Source organism: Callorhinus ursinus, unplaced genomic scaffold (genome assembly GCF_003265705.2).
Source record: "Callorhinus ursinus isolate GAN/ISIS: 27379988/994484 unplaced genomic scaffold, GSC_fseal_2.0 scaffold24, whole genome shotgun sequence".
NCBI lineage: Eukaryota > Metazoa > Chordata > Mammalia > Carnivora > Otariidae > Callorhinus > Callorhinus ursinus.
The window spans coordinates 19,670,085-19,693,008 of record NW_027397086.1 but is presented as its reverse complement, the minus strand read 5'-3'; the positions used below and the strand labels follow the sequence as shown (position 1 = coordinate 19,693,008).

The window sequence follows — 22,924 nt, the reverse complement described above, 5'->3', positions numbered from 1 at the left end:
GATTCCGTAACCTGCCCATCAGCAGCCATCTCTTTCTGTGGCTTAACTGATGGACCCTTTATATATGAAGCACCATTTTTAATTTTCTAAGGACATGAAGCAAACATTGTTTTGAGCATTCGTAGTAATCTTTAAACTTAGGCATATCCATGAGCCTTGCTTCTATTCTCTCAGAAAAAAAAATGTAAATTTTTATATTGTTTTCTTTTTCACGGATATTTTCTGATCATGTTAATCTATTTTCAACGAAGGAATCATTTTGAGGAGTATCTCTGCAGTGACCATATTTCTAGAACAGTCTTTCTGACCTACCGTGGTTGCTGCCAAGTTTCCACTTCATTGTGGATGGACGGTGCTGGAACTGAATTTACCTGTTCATTTCCCCTGCCCACTTGATTACAGAGCCTTACTTCTGGACTCTTTTCTTTCTGTCCCCATGAGAAAGAGAATGTTTCCCGTAATGTCACGATGTAGGTTTATCCACCCTTCAAAATAAGTTTGAAAATGTAAAAAATGTGTAAGAAAGACCTGTCTTCTCCACATTAAGTACTTAAACTCATTCCACAAGTACCAATTGAGTGGCACATAGCTGAGCTTCTTAAGGCATGTTTCTTAAACTTCTGGAGATTTCAGTACATCAAAGAATAGTTTTTTGTTTTGTTTTTTTTTTAATCTAGACCACAATGAACAATTCTTTAAATAAATTCTTAGCATTCTCCCAAAGCAAGCAACCACATGTGTAGTAAAACCAAAGGGAAGCAATAGAGTAAAAAAAATAATATAGTAATAAAATAAAGATGTAACATTTTAACTGGTTCTAATAACAGAGATCTCTTAACTTGAAGTTATTTGCCCAGATGTTCACAACACTGTTGTAAATCATTCACAAAATATATTTATGTTCTATAGAACATAGTTTTAAAAAACACAGTAAGTCATGCTCCATCAAGTCTAACCTCTGTAGAAAGCAGACAAGAAAAAAATAAGGTAGTTTTGAGAGAATTTCTTTGCGGAACCAACTAAATTTGTCCTAAATAGCTTTCTCAGTGCTAAATATAACTGTTAATATTATGAGTTTCTTGGCTTGAACTTATATTTATTCCAAATGGAAAGGGGGGAAAATGACATTTTTATTGTTAAAAGTTAATTTCTCTCAAATTACATTTCAATGAGCACGAAGTCAGTCACTTTATTACCAAGAGGTAAGCAAAAATAAAGTTAAGAAGGGACAAATAAAGGAGCTAAATTCTGCCTCCTAAAATGATTCCATCAATGGCTTGCTTTTGAATAGTAGAGGGGATTCCCTCCAAATAATCTCAGGTTCACCAAAGCAGCTGCAGTTGAATAAAGCTGCTGTCTTATCTTGGAATAGCATCTGGTTTTTCTTCCTAGAAATCTCCCCACTCAGCTTCACGCTCCTCAGTCAATGGTCACTTATGCTTCATTTAAATGTCGAAGAGAATGACGTGCCAGATCAACCTATTTACGTAGAAAATGAAAACAGTTTCAATGTTTGGACAATCTATTATTTTAATAATTTAATAAAGAAACAATCTAAAAGCTTACCATAATTTATCTTTTTTTACTCACTTAGGGATTACAACGATCCAATAGGAGTTTTTAAAAGCACAGTTAGTGAGTGGAATGGTAGAATGTAGAACCCTTGAGCTTGCTGTTTGATAAACAGAATCAGTCTCTGAGAACAGATAATTCCCAGAAATGACCTACCCGTCCTTCCGTAATGAGCTAGTTCCTCATGAAGAAAATGATCTGCCCCTCTCACCGCAACCCTACACAACAGATCTGGAAGACCAATGATAATCTGCACTTTCATTCATCAGTTATCATTATAGGGATTAGCAAATTATATGAATTAGAGGTCTCTTTACAATTTTATTATTAAAGCTTACTATTTAATGGTTTAAAGGAAGACATGTTACCTTTATTAAAATGATATGTGGCCATAGTAAATGGTTTGTTTGAATATGGCATATATTTGCTTATTTTGCATCATTTTCCTATCAAAATAGAGAATTTAGGGTCAGCCAGTACTTTTATAGGATAAGACCTATAATCTCACCTACAGCAACAAGTAACTACATAATGAACATATCCTCAGTGTCGTGGTTGAGAACGTTCTGCCTTCCCTGCCATTATTCTCTCTGTAAAAACTTTATTATGTATGGTATCACACCTTCCAAAAATACAGGGTATTGACTTACATAACCTGACTAGAGAACCAGTAACGAAGCTGTAAAACCATGGTCTTTTTGAGCCAATGGTTAGTTGGATTGTCTTCTAAAATTATATATCCAGTTCTAATTTAAACGGAAAGAGGAGAAAGAGGCAAAGGAGGGATATCTCATTTGTTACAGATTTTCAGTGGCATTGAATTAAAGATCTTTTAATGGTTAAAATGATAAAGTTTAACCGTACGTATCCTGACAAATCTCGATGACTTGTATATCCTTGCCTTTGTTTTCTTGGATGTGCAATAGGACAAACTAAGGGGAATTTTTTTTTTTTTTTTACGTTGTACCACTTTTGCCCTTAATTCTATTAATTCCTTCTATAAGCAAAATTTGTTGCCTCTAAAAGTGATTTGACGGTGTCCAGTGATGTCACTTAATACTGGCTGTAGAGTGGATGAGGAGCGAGGGAATTCCCTTCTGGTCAAACCCAAAGCATGGTTTCCTTAAGCCTCCTGAGCAACCTAAAAGTATTCAGACTTTCAGGAAACTCAAATTCTAGAGTTCATTAGATTTGACTCCTTTTTGAACTGTTAATATACATGTATAGCTTTAAATTCCCACCAACTCTGTTTTACTTCCTGGTCATAAACATGTTTTTTCCTACATACAAATAGAATGTTTTGTTTTGGTTAGGGTTAAGTTTTTTATAAAAGGGGAGAAAACATCAAGATTACAGTATCCTCTCCGGAGCAAAACGTTCAGGCCAAGTGTGAAAACAGCTCATTTCTCTTCGCTTCCTGCAGAATTTCATTTCAAGGGACCAGGGAACACCGTTGAAATGACCATTTATTTAATGCCAGTGAACCAATGGATAGCGAAAGAGGAGGGAGGGAATATGGTGACAGAGGCAAAAATGCAACCACTAAACCAGCTCTTCCTTTTTAAAAAGCACTCGCCCTGTCCGTTTAAAACACAGGTGAACACAGACAAAATATTCACACAGGACTTTTTGTTGTCATTCTTGCCGAAAATCTAGACGCTCAGGCATCTCTCTTTGTCACTGGACCCACTGTGCAGTTCCGCTCACCAAAGGGCCCATTCCTTGTGGGAATAGTCTCATCTCCCAAAGGGTTACTTTGTTTACAGTAAAAACCATTCCAAGGCAAGCAGTTTTAAGTTGCATTTCTGCACCATGCACCTTCAGTTATGGAAACCACAGATAAGTTTTGAAACTTCATAAATATGCAATCTTTTAGAAGCTCCTCAATTTACTATGTATCAAGGTATATAGAACTCCACTGATTAGGGTAGAACCAGCAAATATCCTTTGTCCTGTTGGACAGTACAACCCAGCAGGTAAACAGAGTTATGGTATATATCCCAAAACAGCTCCAAGAAACCAGCAAGATGAGATCTTTGATTCTTGCTGCTAGTTGACTTTCATTGTATAGCCTTCTGGTCTTATCAGGAAAACTGGCCTGCATTTTCTAGGGGCAAAGAAAAGTCAGGCTTTTGTGAGGAGCACAATGCAATTATGTGTCTGTATTTTCATAGCTTCAGCGAACTCTAAGATAAAATTCCCATTTTAACAAAAACCAAAATACTTATTATTTGAATGTAGAAAAAAATAAAGATTACATCCTGAAAGTTTCAAAGGGCAACTTCCCTGGGGATCCTTAGACCAGCCTTGCCCACCCCCCTTAATTTTTATATGACTTAAATAGGCCTCTGCTTCCCCTCTCCGCTCCAATCTAACATAAAGTCAGAACTGTTGCATGAAACCTTGTTTTCAACTTGAAAATATAAGATGTAATTTTGGGGATCGCAGGCTTTCTGCGTCAAAGATCTGGACAGCCTTAACTTTTGTAAAAAAAAAACAAAAACAACTTTTCAATGCTCTCTTTTACTAAGCGGAAACCAAAATGTTTCCTGAAAATTAATGACTTTTTTAGATTTTGTGACTATTTTCTAAGTTTCTATAGGTTGAGGTGTAAATGGTCCTCTTCTCCCCATAATGCCTCTTCCTAGTCAACGGGGGGCTCTTTTTTGCAAGTCACTGCATTTTTATGAAAAGAAAAGTATATTTCATGAACCATAAAATTTTCCCTAGACTTCAGGCAGTCCTTCTGGAGTGAAAGAACAGAAATACAGAAAGAAAAGAATTACAGGGTGGCTTTCTCTTTATTTTCCTATGGTTACTGTACTGTATGGTATGTATGTTTACAGAATGTATCTGCCTTGTGATGTGAACAAAATGAATGACAAAAACAGAGTTCTGATGTGCCATTTGAAAGTTTGCCTTAGCATTGCTGTTTATGTTCTTCTTTTCTGTCCTTTAAAAAAAAAAAACAAAAAACAAAACACAGGTTGTATTCCAAAGCTGTATTAACACAACATTCTCTTCCCCACCCCTACCCAGACGGCTTCAGAGCTGTGAATTTCATCACAGGAGCCTTGAGGCAGGACCTTGCAAGTCAGGCCCAGGGGGAATAAAGTGGACATAGCTTGGACATTGTCTATGCCCATCTATCAACCGAGCATGTTCCTATGTTCTCAGCTGGGTCTGAATATCATTCTCTGACATTCCTGGGCAGGCACAGGCAGCATATGATCTTCCGCAGTCCTTCTCACAGGGAAGGGGGGGGACTTGTGGACCCCTTCTCTGGGTCTGGGAGCATATTTTTAAGCACAATGGCATAGCTTGAAAAAGGAAGAGAGATGGACTCAAATGGTGTGATTGAGCCATAACTGAGAGGTGTGCCCATTCATGATAGTCTAAGATGAGTATGACAGGGGTAGGAGTAAGGAGTGGTGATTAGAGATGGAATAGTTTACATTTATGTATTTTTTTAAGGAATGATATTTTTATAATGAAATCTATATGCATTATGAAGCTTGAGTTTGAAAACACCCTTGATTGAGTTATTTCTCCATTCCATTAAGGTAACTTTCTGGTGAGTTCTGTAGCACACGCCCAGACCTTGAGGGGCATGATCCAAGGTCCCGTGGCCTGCCCATGTGCCTCCACTGCATGACATCCAGTGTTTCCAAATAGACCTATGTTGTAAGATCAAGCTTTCTATGCCTGTCATTAGGTAAACCATGTCGTTTGATAGCTCTCTGGGCTACACCTTTAATGATAAATAATGATGTTTTGGAAAGCGATAGCCATTTTAAGTGTAAGCCAACCCCAGCAATGATCAAAGTCCAACTATTTCACATATTTAAGGACTAATCACTTCATTGGAGGATAAGGGACCACTCATTATGGTACATCTAAATGATATGGGTAAAATTGTGAGTCAGAAGCCTCTGGCCATCTACGGTTTATTCATAAGTGTATAAACCAACAATGTAAAACTTAGGAGGTATTCTTGGCCTTGTAAATACCAATGGGGCTGCACCACATTTTCAGAGCTAAGTAGACACAGAAAAGAATTATCTTTATCTACCCATTAATGAAATTCTGAATTTTTAGAGTTCTTGGATTTTCCCCCCAATTTTCTGCCAAGCTCCCAAGTTTCCACTGCAATCAAACTCAGTTTCCTAAAGATCTTCACCCACACCAGTTCCTCTGTCTGACGGACAGAGCAGCTTAAGCCTCAGAGTCTTCTCACCACCCGTTAGACTCTCTTCCCAGGCAGCGTCCTTGCCCCAGATGGACCCTTTTTCTATGACCCTAAAAGACCAAGAGCCTTTTCCAATAAGGCAAGGTCATAAGCATTCTCTCCAAGTGAAGGAAAATAACCTGTCTGGTTCCCATACAAGTCATTTCAACTCCATCATCACTAGAGTCCCTCCAGCAGGCCCAGTTCAAGCCCAGCTATGAACATCAGGGTCATGGAGACAGCTCTCAAAATGAAAGAGCTATGCAGATGCCTGAAGGTGCTCTCCCTTAGGAGAGCTGATACGCTCTCATCTCATATCTCACCACAGGAGCCTCACAGTGTTGAGATGAGGTAGACAGGGAGACATCCGGGTCCTTGGCTTTGCAACCAGTCTTTACGTCCAGAGAAGCCACCAGGCGATGGCCTGATCTGAACTGTTCTGTGTGCAACTCCAACTCCAATTCCGTGATATCCTATTCAGGCAAGCAGAAGGAGTCCTATCCTCTGTGGGGTTCTGGAACATTCTTCCCTCCTCTCAAGCTCCTGACTTAGTAGAGTTGAAATCACACAGGGGTTCCAGAAAATGTTGTGTCTGATGCAGCTTTTCAGTGAATGTAGGTTGTTGATGGAATTTTCAGCTTTAGCAGATCACTCGGGGTGAGTGACATCTCTGTAAATATTTCCATTTCTGTGGTTGGTTGGGGGGTGGGGTGGGGGCCTGTCGTGCTGACTCTGAAGTAGACTTGCTGGGCTAGCTGCTGTACTTTGTAACCTGAAGTGTACTTTGACTGTTCCGACTTCAGAAATAACACTGCCAGTGACAGCCAATGCTGTACTTGTAGCTTCTCTCTGTTCCTCTGTACAGTATGAATAGACAATAAACTGCCTTTTCACTGCATCTACCTCTGTGTGTCTGTGCCCCGATTCTTTCCCCTTCCCACCTGCCACGAGTGGCTTTCAGGCCAGACCGCCTCGGGAGCGCCTTCGACCGCTCGCTAACACTAAACACTAACCCAGTGCCTTTCAAACTGGAGCGTGCCTCAGAATCACGTGGTGGGGGAGGGACCCGCTAAGAAGGTGGAGACTCAGTCACACCTCTGGAACTCAGATTTAGGTTCCTGGGTGGGGCCTGCTCACCTGCATTTTTAATAATGTCTCCAGGTGATTCTGATACATGTGGTTCCTGGCCCATCCGTGGGCTGTGGCCTGCCTGTTCCAGCTGGTTTCCACACTAATGCACTTTCCCAGCACTTCCTCTCTCTCACCTGCTCTTGCACATCTGTCTCCACACCTGTCGTCCTTTTTCTTGTTCCTTGCAAGCCCCTAGCAGTGGCATCGACTGTGATCCCATGGGTCAAACGTGGGCTGCCCCTTAGGCAGTAAGGATTCATGCACTGCAGTCTTAGAAACAGGAGCATCTGAAGACACATGGGGACTTGGTTATTCTTCTTTACCACTGTCTCCTCTCTATCTAGAATAGGCTCAACAAACTTTTTCTGTAAATGGCCAGATAGTAAGTATTTTGGCTTTGTGGGCCAGATGATTTCTGTCACAGCTACTCTGCTCTGCCAGAAGGCAACCATGCACTGCACATAAATGAATGAGTGTGGCTATGTTCCAAAAAACCATATTTATAAAAAACAGACAGTAGACTGGATTTGGCCCTCAGGCTTGTAGTGTGCTAATCCCTGGCCTCCAGTGGGGCCTGGCACATAGTAGGTACTCAATAAAAAAATTGAAAAGGTATTATATGATAGAATGGACAGGTGATACCACCTGTAGAACTGTCATAGAAATTTGTTTTCTTTGAGGATATCGAGTAAAAGAAATCAGTTGGGGAGCTCTCATCTGTTTGGGTTCCATAGTGGATTTTGTTTTTCATGTCTTTATGTATGGAAGTTAACTTGAAAGTTTAAAGCATGAATGGTGCCTTGTAGACAGCTCAAACTGCCAAGCTGAAATTAACAAGTTTCAACCAGTAGATAGCTGAAGAAGTACAAGGACATCTCGTCCTTGTCAGCAGCACTGGGGATGGTCCCTAAATATCTAAGCATTTGATCCAAATGTCTGTGGAACTACATTTTGTCTGAGCCATCCTATACAGTGAAGGCAGGGCTTTCTTTATATTTCTTTGTTAATTGAAATACTCTTTAGGGTGTGGACATGTGGGCCGGAACCACAATGGCACATTACACATCCCATAACCGAGGGCACACTAACAGTGACACACCAGGAGCTGTGTGTTTATATCCACCACCAGTGCTGTTGTGGGGTTAAAGGAAATTATATTTACACAAAGCGCCTGGTAAGGAGGACGTAGATAACAAATGTTAGTTTACATGTGATGAGAAAGTGTCTGTCCCTCTACCAAAGGGTTCATCTTTCCCAAATGTGAAGAGTATAGGCTGTTCCGGTGTGTTTCAGAACCAGCATGAAAATGGAAGCCACTTTTCCCTTCTTTGGGCTTGGGACTACTTTTGTATTACCTTGAACCCTATGAAATTGACATTTTGGAGATCAATAGTGTTGAACGTTGACAGTTCCATAGAGTTTAATCTAATAATTATATTCTGGGGATCATTTTCCATCAGAGAGGGCAAAAAATGACCAGAACGCCAAATATAGCAGGAGGAATTTAGATAAGAAAATAAGAACTTTGAAAGGGAACATGGTTCAGTACCACCAGCACAGAACTAGGCATTTCCCTTGGGTGTGTAGGATTTCCTATGATCTTACATCGACCCGATGAGGTAGACATTGCTATTGTTCTCCTTTATACACGAGGAAACAGAGTTACTAAGATAGTGAGCACCTCGCCCAATGTAGCAGAGCTACAAACTGGGGTGGGGGTGGGCATGGGAGGGACAGATTTCAAGCCCAGCTCTAACTTACTTCTACACAGAAGGCTCTATGTCATGAAAGTGGTTTGAGGATGCAGCTAAGGCTGGACACAGAAAAGATTTGGAGAATGGAACCGTCTATGCAAAAAAAACAAAAAAAAAACAAAAAAACCAACAACAACTCAGAAAATGGCACCGGATCTTATTTTGCACCTTTACATACTCAGGCAAACGCTCTGTAATATCACCGCCCTCTGGAGGTTGGGAGGTGTCTCTGCAGACTTCCATCCCAAAAGAAAAGCAGAGGGTAAAATCACCCGCTGTTCTCTGTACATTACCGCTTGATCGTTTTTCCTTCCCCATTTAGGAAAAGAATTAACAAAATTGCCCAAACAACTCCATCAACTCTAGGAGTGGCGTGTCCATCTCTGAATAAGCTCAGGTGGTTGTGTTGTTGTTGTTGTTGTTGTTGTTGTTGATGATGACAATAGGATTGCTATTATAATTATTAAATCACCCGTGTCGCAAACAGCTAAGAGGAACCGTGCTGGCATTATGCACCTGCCTTCGGATCTAGGCTCTGTCACCCTTCGGCAGCACCACTACCTCCCCAGCAGCCCAGCTCCTCGCCTGCTTTTCTCACACAGTGTCAAATCCTCTACTTCATGGACGATGCACAAAAGCAAAGATTTGCTATTTAGGAGTTCAGGCTACCAGATCTGAAAGAGATCATCAAGTACAGAAATCACAAGATGGCTATCCATAGGCTGAATCTGGCCTTCAGTTATGTAAATTTTGCCTGCATAGTGCTTTCAAATAGTTTTTAATTCATTGCCAAAAATATTAAGAGAATTCTCATTTTTAAAGGATGGATTTCCAGCTTCTCCAGATTTTAGAGCCTCTGTCTTTTTTTTTTTAAGTCTCAAAGTTATTAGTTATTCTGTACAAGTTTCCACTATACATTAGACATTCTTCTACTCTTGCTTACACAGTAAACAAGTATACACCAGCCCTTTGGCTCAGGCTCACAGGTCTTCCCTGGAGAAGGGTGTCAGGCCATTTAAACTCAGGGTGTCTTTCTCTGATGCCTCCTCCTGGGAGCACTGGAAGGCACCAGGCTCCAAGTTGTATGGGTGTGCAAAGAGCTCCATGCACAGAGCCCCATGCCTTGGTGCTGAACAGCTTTACTCTCTGGGAGGGGACAGAGTTGTGTCCAACTACTTAGGGCAAAATCAAGCCCAGGGGAAAGAATCATACAACTGAGGCAAGATGTCCCAGGATATGCAGGCTCCAGCTCCCAGGGTAGGACTGAAGACCAATGCCAAGAGGAACCAAGGGTGGCATGGTCATCCCTGAGAAACTTGGTGCAGAGGGCTTAAGTCTAGGAGACTCTGAGAAGGTTGGGGGTAGAGGATGGCAGGAGGGTCAGGGAGGAAAAGCATGTTAAGAGGGAATAAATTAAAGGGGAGAGAAGCACCAGGGATAAGAGGCTTGTGCTGTCCTTCAGTTGTTTTCCTAGCTAACAATTGCATGGAACTGATGGCCGGCTGTCCCCGTTAGAGGATCCATACTCTCATTCACCATCACCACCACCACTTTCTATTATCTCACTCCTGGTCAGCTTCCTTTGTTTATGTCACCTGCCTGGCCTCTGTTGACATTCCTAATCTGTCATAATCCACCCACTTTATGGTTGGGTCAAATGAGTCCCAGGTGGGAGATGAGATTTACCCATAGCAAGATACTAGCTGAGCCAGAGCTAGGGATGAAGTCTCCTGAACTCTTTTGGAAGCATGAGGTTTTATACTATGTTTGGATTTGGATCTGATAGAAGCATTAAAATTTTGAACAAGCTATGGGCAGAAAACCCATCTCAGTAGCTGGTGCTTTTGCTTTTTGACAGGGAAACCCACCTACTTGTATAATGATAGATTATCACAAGGCTAGTGAGCTCATTTACAACTGAAGGGAAAAAAATCCTTTTCCTACAACAATTTTTAATATATAGATTGTCCTACTCTGTCTTCCTTAGGTTAAATGAAAATGTAATGTTTTAAGAACTTTGTGGTATCATACACTTTTTGGTAAAAAGTTTCATTCCTGGAAAAATAAACAAAAACTTTGTAATCAACAGTTGAATAGTTCTGGGGGCTTCACATCTCTTCTTAGGGAAAATATGAGGCAAATTCCATATATACTTAAATTTAAATGTGGTCTTCTCTCCTCTCCTAATTCGTGGTCTTTTGTCATGCTCCTGAGGCTATATGGTCATGGAATAGAAATGTTCTCTAATGTTTACTCCCATATCTTATTAAGAAAAGCACTCAGCAAGAAATTTGACAATTCAGAGAACAGAGGAAATGGGACTCTTTCCTCCCTTGGCTTGTCATCAAAGACCAATGCAATCTAGTATTTTCTTTTCTTTTTTTTTTAATTTTAACTAGAAGCTAATCAAATTTAAGATGATAATCATATTTCCCCACTTTCTTTTCATTTCCAAGTCATTGAGAATTAAAAATATGAGCAGTGGACCTACTCTTTTCAGTTCAGGATTGTAGGTCAGCCTGGAGGGCAACTTGGAAGCGAGGTGCAGTCCGGGGTCAGTGTGACGCGTCCCATCCATACTCTCAGTATATGCAGTCTTAAATTCCATGTCTTAAAAAGTGGTTTCAAGTCAGAGTACATAAACAGGTTCAGTTGTTTCTTCTTTCCCTGAATTCCAACCAAATCCTAACTACACTCAGAGACTCAGTACGAGATTCTGTCACATACCTTAATCGGTTTTTCTTAAACTTTGACTTTTGGGCACCACTTTAATTATTTTTATCCTGTATATATACATCACCTGTGGACCATTATTTGTTTTTTTAACCACTTATTTGACTTAAATTTACTTAAAATGTAGCTTTGTAGCCCTACCTTAAATAGGTAGCACATGCCATACAAAGTAACTGTCTAGGGGGGCTCCTGGCTGGATCAAGCAGAAGAGCATGAGACTTTTGATCTTGGGGGTCGTGAGTTTGAGCCCCACACTGGGTGTAGAGATTACTAAAAAAATAAATGAATAAACTTAAAAAAAAGTAACTGTCAAAATAAAGGCAAATCAACATCATTAATTCCCAACTGCATACTGTTGCCTAATCGTACAGTTTCCTGAGACCAGCTCTCTCATTGTCAGAGGAGGGAATGACCAGGTTGGCAAGCTGTCAGACATACACCTCCATCTCTTTCATATAACCAGATGGAGTGAAAGAGAACCAAAATGGTAATCACTCTCTCACTATGTGGCTCAGTATTATTTAGTACCATGTTCATTTACTGCTAAAATTTTGGAAACACTTCTCCCCCTGTTATATTCCCTTAAAAATCCCGGTTTGTCAGTGGCGCCTGGGCGGCTCAGCTGCCCAGGTCATGATCGGCTGGGCTCAGGTCATGATCGGCTCAGGTCATGATCCTGGAGTCCCAGGATTGAGACCGGCGTCGGGCTCCCTGCTCAGCAGGGAGTCTGCTTCTCCCTCTGACCCTCCCCCCTCTCATGTGCTCTCTCTCTCTCTCTCTCTCTCAAATAAATAAATAAAATCTTAAAAAAAAAATCCCAGTTTGCCATTTTGAAGATTAGGGTGAGAAATAAAAAATGACTTGCTGAAGCTCCAAGAAAGAAGGAGCAGAGACACAGAACTGGTAATCACACCCAGGTCAGGGGGGGCTTCAAATTCTTTCTGTCACCCCAGGTGCCTGTCCCCGCTGCGCCTTGCATGAGGAATGAATTGAATATATCTGCAGCCAACTTCAAGTCTCCATAAGGCTCTCCATCATTTAAACAAACAAAAGTAACATCTGTTCCAGCTCGAGCTGTCTCTGGCATAAGCACTTTTTCACTGATGGAGGCCAGATCTAATTGGGCTCCTTCTGCCTCACTTGAGCAAAGTTACAGGATCAGATGTGCGCTTCCAGATAGAGGGGGAGCTGAGGGGCTGGCTCCTCTGCGCAGGACTCCTGCCTTCAGGTTCGGCATGCCTTCTGCGCTCTAGCAGGTGAATGCCTGCTCAGGAGACTTCCTTGGTTAATTCTCGAAGAGTCAGGGATTTAGTCAATGCAAGCTGTAAAACTCTCGGCACTAGAGATGAAGAAGATCTTTTTTTTCTCCCTTTATATTTTTTATTGTTATGTTAATCACCATACATTACATCATTAGTTTTTGATGTAGAGTTCCATGATTCATTGTTTGTGCATAACACCCAGTGTTCCATTCAGTACGTGCCCTCTTTAATACCCATCACCAGGCTAACCCATCCCCCCACCCCCCTCCCCTCTAGAACCCTCAGTTTGTTTTTCAGAGTCCATCGTCTCTCATGGTTCGTCTCTCCCTCCGATTTACCCCCCTTCATTCTTCCCCTCCTGCTATCTTCTTCTTTTTTTTTTTCTTAACATATATTGCATTATTTGTTAGATGAAGAAGATCTTAATGGAAGAAGACCCATCTCAAGTTCAGGGACATCTCAACTTCTCCTTTTCTCTTCTCTTCCCTTTTTTTCTCTCTTCACTCTTCCCCTCATTCCTCTCTTCTCTAGTCTTTTCTGTTGAATGAGTTGTTGTCCACGTGAGATGCACTCCCACCCGTAGGGTGAGTTGGACTTCGCAAAGAGCCCGTGAGTTCTCCCACGAAGCGCCATGCTGGAGGTCTTTGCTTCTCCTTTCCTGCTTGCTGCACATTACGATCTGGGACATTTCCTTAAAAGTAGGATTATACTAGGGCCGCACCCCCAGGGATCCTGATTTAATTGGTGTGGATGAGGCCTGGGGCATTTATTTATTTATATATTTTAAAGATTTTATTTATTTATTTGAGAGAGAGAGAATGAGAGATAGAGAGCACGAGAGGGAAGAGGGCCAGAGGGAGAAGCAGACTCCCCACTGAGCAGGGAGCCCGACGCGGAACTCGATCCCGGGACTCCAGGATCATGACCTGAGCCGAAGGCAGTCAATTAACCAACTGAGCCACCCAGGCACCCTGAGGCCTGGGGCATTTGTTAAATGACTCCAAGTGATTCTAATGGGGGCTGCTGGGTTGGAAATAACAGCACAGAGGAGCCCAGGGTGGGCAGGAGTGGTCCAGAGGAGAGGTCTAGGCTGGAATCTTTGTCTCAACTTGCAAAACCAAGAAGAAAAGGGGCCTTTGGAAGCAAGACCAAAGTCAAATTCTGGGTTTGTCTTTGGCCAACTGGGTACTCTTGGACAATTGATTTCAATTCATCAAACCTCAGTCTCCTCTTCTGTAAAATGAGAATAATACTTTGTAGAGCTTCTATTAGGAATATTCTAAAGACTTTTCTTTCTGCTTTTCCTTTCTCCTTTCTTTCCCCTTACAAAAGGAAAGTGTTTGAGGCAGTGTATAGGAAAAGACATAGCAGAAAAGAATATAGAGGGAAATCAGGTCAAGAGAAAAATAAGACAAAAAAAAAAATAAGACAAAACTAGAGGACTCAATCTAGCATAGATTTCTGAATGTGTATTTCTCTCTCTCTCTCTCTCCTTCGTTTTAGCAATTCAGTTTGTAAAATGTGGGACATGATTCTTCTTTATTAACCAAACCACTGAATTCTAATTTCTTGGATCTGTTTCGAAAAGAAAGAAAACATGAAATTATAGAATCAGCATTTTTTAGTGTGAAGGGACCCATGGCCTGGACTTCGTCCTAGTTCTGCCATTGATTGTATGACTTAGAGGAGTCCTTTTTCCTCTCTTGGCCCCAACTTTCTCATCTATAAAATGAGTAATTTTACTAGATGACTGTTAAGGCAGTTCTGAGTGACATTCTAGGTGGATGTTAATATCAGGAGTCTTTCTCTATAAGAAAGAAGGAAGGAAGGAGGGGAGGGAAGGAGCGGGGGGGGGGGGGGGGGGGGGGGAGAAAAAAGAAAAGAAAAATACACCAAGCTGGCAGAGATGTTTTTCCTAAAAGGTCCAGAAATCTCTGGTCTTTTAAAACCAAAACATCAGCAGTCTGCTGTGGCTCTGGCCTGACTCTGAGGAGCCCCTGGGCAAATCCCTTATCACTGCCTTCCTTCAGGGTCTTTCCAAGCCCAATGGAAATCTGGTGGCCATTTTCCTGTGTATAAAATCTAGTGGGGGAACACCTGATTTTCCAAGACTTATGGTCCTCCGTGGTTGAAAACAAGAGTTTGGATTCCTATTTTAAAAAATCTAAACCAACTGGCCTTACTAGGCGCTAAAGCCTAACATCTTCATGCTCCACTCTTTCCTGACCCCAAGAGTCTTGGAGAGTGGGTCAATACCCACCGAAGAGGCTCGTGGGAAGGGAGTGCAGCAGACACATACCACTACTCACCTATTCTAGATGGTTTCTCCAAAAGAACCTTAAATATTTGAGCCACAGAATGACAGTGCTTCTCTCCCCTAGACAATGGATGCTCTGGGTAAAATCCAAGCTCCTTCCCTTGTTCCCCATAGCTTAATGTCCAGTGTAACTGGATCTGAAATCAATAAGTCAGTTCTGCTCCTTCGTAGCTCTGTCTCTCAGGGCCACTTTGTATGCTCTGCAGTATGCCACAGACCGTTAACTAAGCATAAGTGTGTTTGTGTTGATGCAAAGAGCTTCAGAAGCAGTAGATAAAATGCCAGGCACAGAAGCTCCCAGTTGAATGGAGTTAGTTGGCTGAAGTTCAGCTGAGGATAGTTTGGTTTCAGGTCTTTTCATCTCTCAGGAGAAAATGCCCCTGGCTGAATGTTGGGAGAAGAAATGGGAATTCTCAGGTCATTTCCTGAGGCCAAGGCGGGTATTGTATCCTTCATGGCAAGTGTAGAAACCTCCATCAAGTCATCACCAAGGCACTGCCCGACTTCACAAGAACAGAGAGTTGCTGCTTTATTCGTTCCTCCCAGAATTAAGACCAGACTCTTCTCTCTGAAAGTCAGAATTTACTAAAAAATGTAACACTTTCTCCTCCATTGCCCCTCTCCTCCACAGGTGAGTTCCCACTGGTTCCTAACATAAAGTCTCCTTTCCAATTCAGGAGCCCAGCCCTGCCTCTCACTGGCCACGCTCACCCCCTGCATTGCTCATGCTGTCTGATACACATCCAGAATAGCCCTTTTCCTCTCCACGTTTTGTGAAGTCACAATCATCAGGCTTGGCCAAGCTCAAATGCCTTCTTCTTACACTCCCCGTGTGTCTGCCTCAGCTCTGTTGCTATCAGCCTCCTCTGTCCTCTGTCTTCCTGCTCCCCTTATGCATGCTGAGACTTTCCATGGGTCATCTGTGTTCCTATGATGAAAGATTCACTTTCTAGTTCCAGGAATGGATCAGAAGCAGCATCTTTTCTCTCTAAATTAGTTGACTTTACCCAGACTCTGGGTCAAAAGCCATAATCATGATTTAATGCCACTTCTTGGCTCCCAAGGGAGGGAAAGATGGGACAAGTGTCCTTGCTTACCCTCCCCCCCAAAAAAAGGAATTATGGTTTTAGTTTCTCCCTCCTCGTCAGAAAAGAAGGTCTTGGTGTTGTGCTGACAGCCATGGTCTTCTCTTGTCAGGCCAGAGGAGAGACTAAAGTTCTACCAGTGGGTGCCAGGAAAGTTTAGCACCAGAGCATAGTCAAAACATTTTTGTGTGCCTCATGGGTTGAAAGTATGGGTAGGTAGGTACTCACTACTTTTTGGAGGTGAGTAGGCAAGCAGACACCAGACCGAGGGTGACCAGCTATTTAAGGATTAGACTGCTGAAGTATACCGGTTCTAGCTGGTGGGGAATGGGGCTAGAGTGTCCCAGCAGGACTACCATGTATGATTGTTCAGGTTGCACACTGCAGAATCCTGGAGGGCTCCATTCGCATACAGTATGATGTGAATGGTGCCCTTAGAATTATTCAGTGCATAGCATGCACAGTGTACATACTCAGGCATGTACCTGCTCAGGCAGTAGATAAGTTCTTTGGAACACAGAGCTAAAAATCAACCAGAAACTTACATTGTAAACATAGCACTACACCTATATTAAACTTGCCATAGTATGTCAAGTTGCAAGAGCCAGTTTTAACTCCAGGAACTATTGACTTTAACTCCTCAGAACCAGTAATCAAGGCACACTTCCAGGACCAGACCTATTCTTCCTTGATTTTCTCTGGTTAAGTCTAGCATGGTATAGTCTAAACAGGTGGTATAGGATGAATGTTGCATGGTGTTGTGGCTGGGATCATGGACCAGAAGGTAAAGGGCCAGTTGCTCTTCTCTCTAAGCAGAACAGTATTGCTCAGGCATGAGAGGCTCCCCAGTGGCCGCTTAGAAAGTTGTCTCTGACCCAGGTGACCTTATGTCCATGTTTGCCCATGCTTTCCCTGGCCTAATTCTCAACAGTGTTCCAGTTTGATGAGAGAGCACATGATCACACTCCCTCCGGCATGCAGATGGGAGTCTCTGCTTCATCAGCCATCCCCACACCTGAGACCAGCCTTTCCTTTGATTGATCCTTTGACAGTTCCCCCATGATGCAGAGCAGTGCTCAGGGCACAGCTAGGGCTCTTTACTCAAACTGACCATTATGAAGGATCAGACAGAGTGTCGTGGGACAGTCAGCTATCACATCAAATCATTTCCTTTTTTTCTTTGCCATTTATGGTTGGTTTCATATTCCTATGGGCATGCGATGAAGAGGAAGAGTTAAAGAAAGAAAGCAGAAAACCATCAAACTCAGTACTTACTAGCCAGACAGACTCAGCAGGGGACATGGCTCTTGGCCCCTATCATTTGCCTGCTGTCCCTGGTTGTTGATGGAGGAGATTGACTGTTGCGGGTACTCAGTAGTTATAATTACCACCAGTGCATGGGAGGGAGGGTGGAGGGTGACAGAGTCCTTTGCAAATGCACATTCATCCAACAACAACCAAGAAATACCCACAAGATGGGGTGCCCGAGTGGCTCAGTCGGTTAAGTGGCCAACTCTTGGTTTCGGTTTGGGTCATGATCTCAGGGTACTGGGACCAAGCCCCAAATTGGTCTCCATGCTCAGCGGGGAGTCGGCTTGAGGATTCTCTCTCCCTCTCCCTCTACCCTTCCCTCCACTCACGCTCTCTCATTCTCTCTCTCTCAAATAAATAAAATAAATTTAAAAAAAAAGAAATACCCGTAAGACTGTGCAAATGCTGCCCAAGGCCTGAACCCATGTGCACAAATGACTCAGAGTTCAGATTCTTGAGTCTAATGGCCACTTCTTTGTGCCTCAGTTTCTTCCTGTATGAAGTAGTAATGAGGGCTAAATCTCTTGTAAGTTGTTTTGGATACTGCCTGGTCAATGTGGGCAGAATTAAAATATTAGCTATTAGTAGGAATAGTAACAGCAGCTTTGAGAGCCACAGAGCAAGCTCTGAGAATGGTATGAAGTGGGGGTCAGTAACTATCATTCTTGGGGCAAATATGGCTCTCTGCCTGTTTTTGTAAATAAAGTTTTATTGGGACACAGTTATGCCCACTTGTTTACATACAATCTAGGAATGCTCTGTTGAGTTGTCGGGAAAGAAACCATGCGGCACATGAAGCCTCAAATATTTATTGTCTAGTACTTCACAAAAAAAATTTGCTAGCATAAGTCAGATATTCAAATTCACTTTCCTAGTCTACTGGCACTTACTGACTAATGATTAAATGCCCTGAACAGTACTAGATTTTTTTTAACATATATTATCTAATTTGACTTTCACAAGAAGTAGCTCTTCAAGGTCAATGGAAATATCAGCTCATTTTACCTAATGAGGCTCAGAGGACTTGTGACTTGTGTCAAAATGTAGAGCCAGGATGAATACTCCGGTCTCCTGATCCTAGGCCCAGAATTTCAGGAGTCACCAGGGCAGGTGTCCTGAAGGAGGTGGGTTTGCACTTGCTCTTGAGGAATGAGTGTGACTGTCAGTAAGCAAGGATGAGACCCAGGGGAGGGCATTCCAGACAGAAGGAACTCATTGATCAAAGGGCCTAAAGTGGGAAGCTCAGGCTGTGTCTGGTCATCTAATTTTGCAGAACAGGAGGCGACTGATGGAACTGAGGTCATGGAGTGCAAGAAGTGGCTTGAGGCCAGGATGCGGAGGGACAAGGTGTTCCTCGAGGAAGAAGTTACAGACTGAAAGTTCAAGGACAGGCTGGTGGACGTTCTGTGTTTGGCCTTTACTGTATTGACTCACACAGGGTATTTTGTTTGGTTTGGTTTTAATGTGGATTTATAAAACATTCCACAATTTTATCTTCTCATGAAAAAGCAAAGTATTTAGTCACACTTGGGCCCACATTCCTAGGAAGCAGGAAATAGCTGGAGTTGAGTTCAGCTGCCTCCTTTAGATGGGACACCTGCTTTCCTGCAGGACTAATCAGTACCATCTTTAGACCCAAGCAAGAGGAGCCCCTCTCCTGAGCCCTGGACTTTAGTAGGCCCTTGCTCTGATCACATCCTTTTCCATATGATAAGTCTCTGGCTTCAAGGGGACTTGACCTCTCAGAGCCTGTACCCCTCTCCTGCTCCAGATGCCAGGACTCAGAATTCTCTGCTTGAATGGCTCAGGCTCACCTCCAGGAGTTATATGAGTCTCTTCCCTAGGTCTGTCCTTCCAAGGCTGGGGACACACTGAGGAGTGTACCAAGGGAGAGCAGATTGTGGTGGGGGTACGGGATGTGCTGATGGAGCTCTGAAGTGCAGGCTGGAGTGTCCACCATGGGCTGCAAGTCCCCTGAAGATGCAGGACAGAGCCGGGAGCCAGAAGAGAAGGAATGTGGGTAACAGGGCAGAGGACCTTGCTCTGTACCACCAGGTCTCAACCTGGGGCTCCTAGGAATGCAGGAACACAGTTTGAACTTGGCCTTCTGAGTCAGCATGAAGTATATTTGCCAACTTAGGGGGAGGTAACATAGTTTATTTAATAATTTAGAGCTTGATTTCCAACTTTTAAATATTGACACATATTTATGTGGCTTCCACTTGTATACTGGCTCTAAGCCTCAAACCCCATCTCAAATCCTGCTTCTTGACTATTGGTAGTTTAAAGTAGGAACACTGGCTGCAGTCCCCAGAGGCTCCTATGACTTTACACCATTGACATAACTTGTCTGGCCCTTATAGACATAGGTGTGTGGCCCTTGCTATGAGCAATTAGTGCAGAAGAAAGTTGAAGACTTTTGCTCAGGGCACAGTGTGTCCTGTAGACAGAGAATGAAGCAGGAGGGCCAGTTAGGGGTGGTCCTAGGTCTAAAAGAGTGGGAATAAGAAAGGAAGGGACAGAACAAGAGGAAATTTTTTTTTTTTCTTGCACAGTGATCTTTAGGTTAAGATGGCCAATCCCAGTTTGCCTGGGACTTTCTTGGTTTCAGTTCTGAAAGCTTGCATCCCAGGAAACCCCTCAGTTCTATTGACACTGGGAAGGTTGGACCTAACATCAGGTCCCATCATACTGAGATCTTACTATAGCTGAGCCGCCTCAGAACCAGGGGCACTGGACCTGAGGACAACTTTGCTTCTGGAAGCAAACTGTCCAGCTATTTCTCTTCCTCAACCATAAATCAAAAATTTCTCCTGACTAGGGCAAATAACTCAGACCACAGAGGTATCCCCCAGGTGCTGCAGAATCAGTTCTCATGGCAAGGGTGTGTTCAGGGCCTCACTGACTCATCAGAAGGCTTCGGTTTCAGATTCATGCTGGAAGAGAAGGCATTTCCAGTTTACCTTTGCTGGACACAGGATGTCAATTTCCCACCTGTTTCTGGCCATTGTCATTACCCTCAGAATTAACAGAGATCACACATGGCATCTGGAATTATGGAATCCTCACTAAATTAGATTCTAATCTGTTCTAGAACCAGCATTTATTAATAAAATCAGAATCGTCAGGAAAACAATATTTAAGTCCCAGATATGTGGCCTTAGACAAGTGACTTAACTTCCCTGAACCTTAATTTTCTTCATCTATGAAGTAGAACTAACAATCCCTACCACAGATTTGCTCTGGGAATAGATTTTTAAATGCTTCCTGCATAAAAGAATTGAAAGCAGGGACTTGAACGGTAGACCAGTGTTCATAGTAGCATTATTCCCAGTAGCCAGCTGTGTCCATTGGCAGGTGGATAAACAAAATGTGGTCTACCCATATAATGGAATATTATTCAGCCTCAAAAAGGAATGAAATTCTGAAACATGCTACCACATGGATGGACTTTGAAAAATCATGCTAAGTTATACAAGCCAGACAGCAGACAAATACTATATGATTCCAATATATGAGGCACTGAGACTAGTCAAATTCATCGAGACAGAAAGTAGAATAGAGATTACCAGGAGCTGAAGGGAGGGAGAAATAGGGAGCGAGTATTTAATGGGCACAGAGTTTCAGTTTGGGATGATAAAGAAGTTCTGGAGCTGGATATGGTGATGGTTGTACAACATTGTAAATGTACTTCATGCCGCTGAATCGTATACTTAAAAACAGTGAAAGTAGTAAGTTTTATGTTATATATTTAGGAGCCCAATAAAAAGTAAATGCCTCTGCCTCATGCAGTACGTGGCCACTGAAGATAGTCCCCAAAGAAGAAAAAAGAGCCAGAAGGAGAATCCCGACCCTGTCATTTCCAGGCGAAGGAATTCCCAGGCGTATCCTTTCACTTTGAGCCTCATTTTCCACGTCTTGTCAAACTGTTTTCTTCTTTGGAGATCAGAAAGTTTAATAAGGCCCCATACAAGACTAAGCCCAGCAAAGTGCCTACTCTTCAGGAATTGTTGAATAAGAGCTACAGAGATGGAGTTGGCGTATCTCACGTCAGATAGAGGAGCATGTAGCCACCGCTGAGCCCTAACATATACAGGGGGTGCTGAGGGCCAAATAACCTTATATCCAAACATTGAAATATGATATATGCAAGTATTAAAAAAAAAAAAAAAAGGAAGAAGCGTTTTGCTAAAGCCAAGCAATAGGTAAGGGGAGAGCCGTTCGACTCCATGTCTTGAAGGGAGAAGTGCCAAGACCTTTGCAGACATGTCTTAAAGCCACGTCTGAGGTACGCAGTGGGCTAAGTGGGGGTTCTTTCTCTGGCAGGCAGGAGGGCGTGTGAATAGCTGGGTTTCTGTCTCCACCACCAGACTGACTTCATGAGAGCAAAGGACACCGCCCTTTTCCCCGCAACGGTCCCAGCACGATAGTCCCACACAGTGCTTGGTGCGTAAACAGACCCCATAAATAGTTGTTGGCTAGATAAACAGATGGATGGGAAAGGGGTTGGGACCGAGGCTCAGAAATTCTGGAAACCGCCCCCAGGATTAGCCTCTTCGGCATAGCTGCCCCAGAGAAAGGGACTCCTTGTTTGCTCCGAGGCCATCGTGGCCCTAGAGGTCTGGTCTGTGGGCAGCTTCGGGCCCCTGCACCAGCTGGGGCTGGGAAATCTCCCTCTTGACTTCCACTGAATGGAAACTGAAACCGGAATTTCAGGAGAAAATAAAAATCAACAGTGGCTCTTTTGATTATAATGCTATCTCATTTCTAAGCAGTTCTCCCCATTTCCTGTTTATAGCCTCAACTAAGAGCAAGAGTGACCGAATCTCTGCGCAGAAGCTTTTCTCTGGGGACTTCGAGGCAGGGCAGCAACAGGAAGCTGTCAGAACTCTTCTGGCCAGCCAGGCAGTTTTGATCGTGCCCTGGGTGGGGGTGGGAAGTGTGGGTTTCTGAAAGAGCCCCCAGGTCTGTGTCCGGCCTTCAGCACCTACCACGCACAGCAGCTCCCAGTGCCCCGGATCCTGGGGACTCCGGGTGAAGTCAGCATGAGGGAACTAGGCAGGGAGGCCCCGAGGAACGCAGAGTGACGTTCAGGGCCGCTGGGCAGCTGTGCGTCACTGTTAGCACGGCCAGCCCGAAAGGCTGTCCCTGGCAGTCCTTCGGTCTGCACGCAGATGATCTCAGGCTCTCCTCCAGGGATAGAACAGGGTCCCTGGATTTTTAAGGAGTGACCCTAGACCCAATTCCTATCCTGGCTACAAAACTGTGGAGCTTGCCACAGACAGAGGGACACTTGGGGACTTAGGGGCTAAAACAGAGATAGGAAAGCAAATGACCAGCTGCAGAGTTGCAAACTGCAAGGCCCTCTGACCCATAGTTCTTCTCTGCCCCTCCCCCCGTGTACACATTCACAGCACACATGCACGCACATGTATGTGTCACATATATGCATGCACTGCATGTGTACATGCGTGCACACTACACACATATCCACACACATGCGCATGTGTGCACAGACCCCCCCATGTGTA

The 22,924-nt window shown here is 43.2% G+C and overlaps 1 protein-coding gene across 4 annotated transcripts in view; it reads left to right on the top strand.

Annotated features, from left to right (window-relative positions):
* The window catches only part of LOC112836697 (PALM2-AKAP2 fusion protein), a 280,648-nt gene extending 280,309 nt beyond the window's left edge, over positions 1-339 (top strand). For all 4 annotated transcript variants that reach the window (XM_073876580.1, XM_073876582.1, XM_073876581.1 and 1 more), the window contains one exon: positions 252-339. In XM_073876580.1, the coding sequence (XP_073732681.1) occupies positions 252-307 (56 nt within the window). In that variant the 3' untranslated portion in view covers positions 308-339. The remainder of the gene's footprint in view (positions 1-251) is intronic.
* The last annotated feature ends 22,585 nt before the right edge of the window (positions 340-22,924 follow it).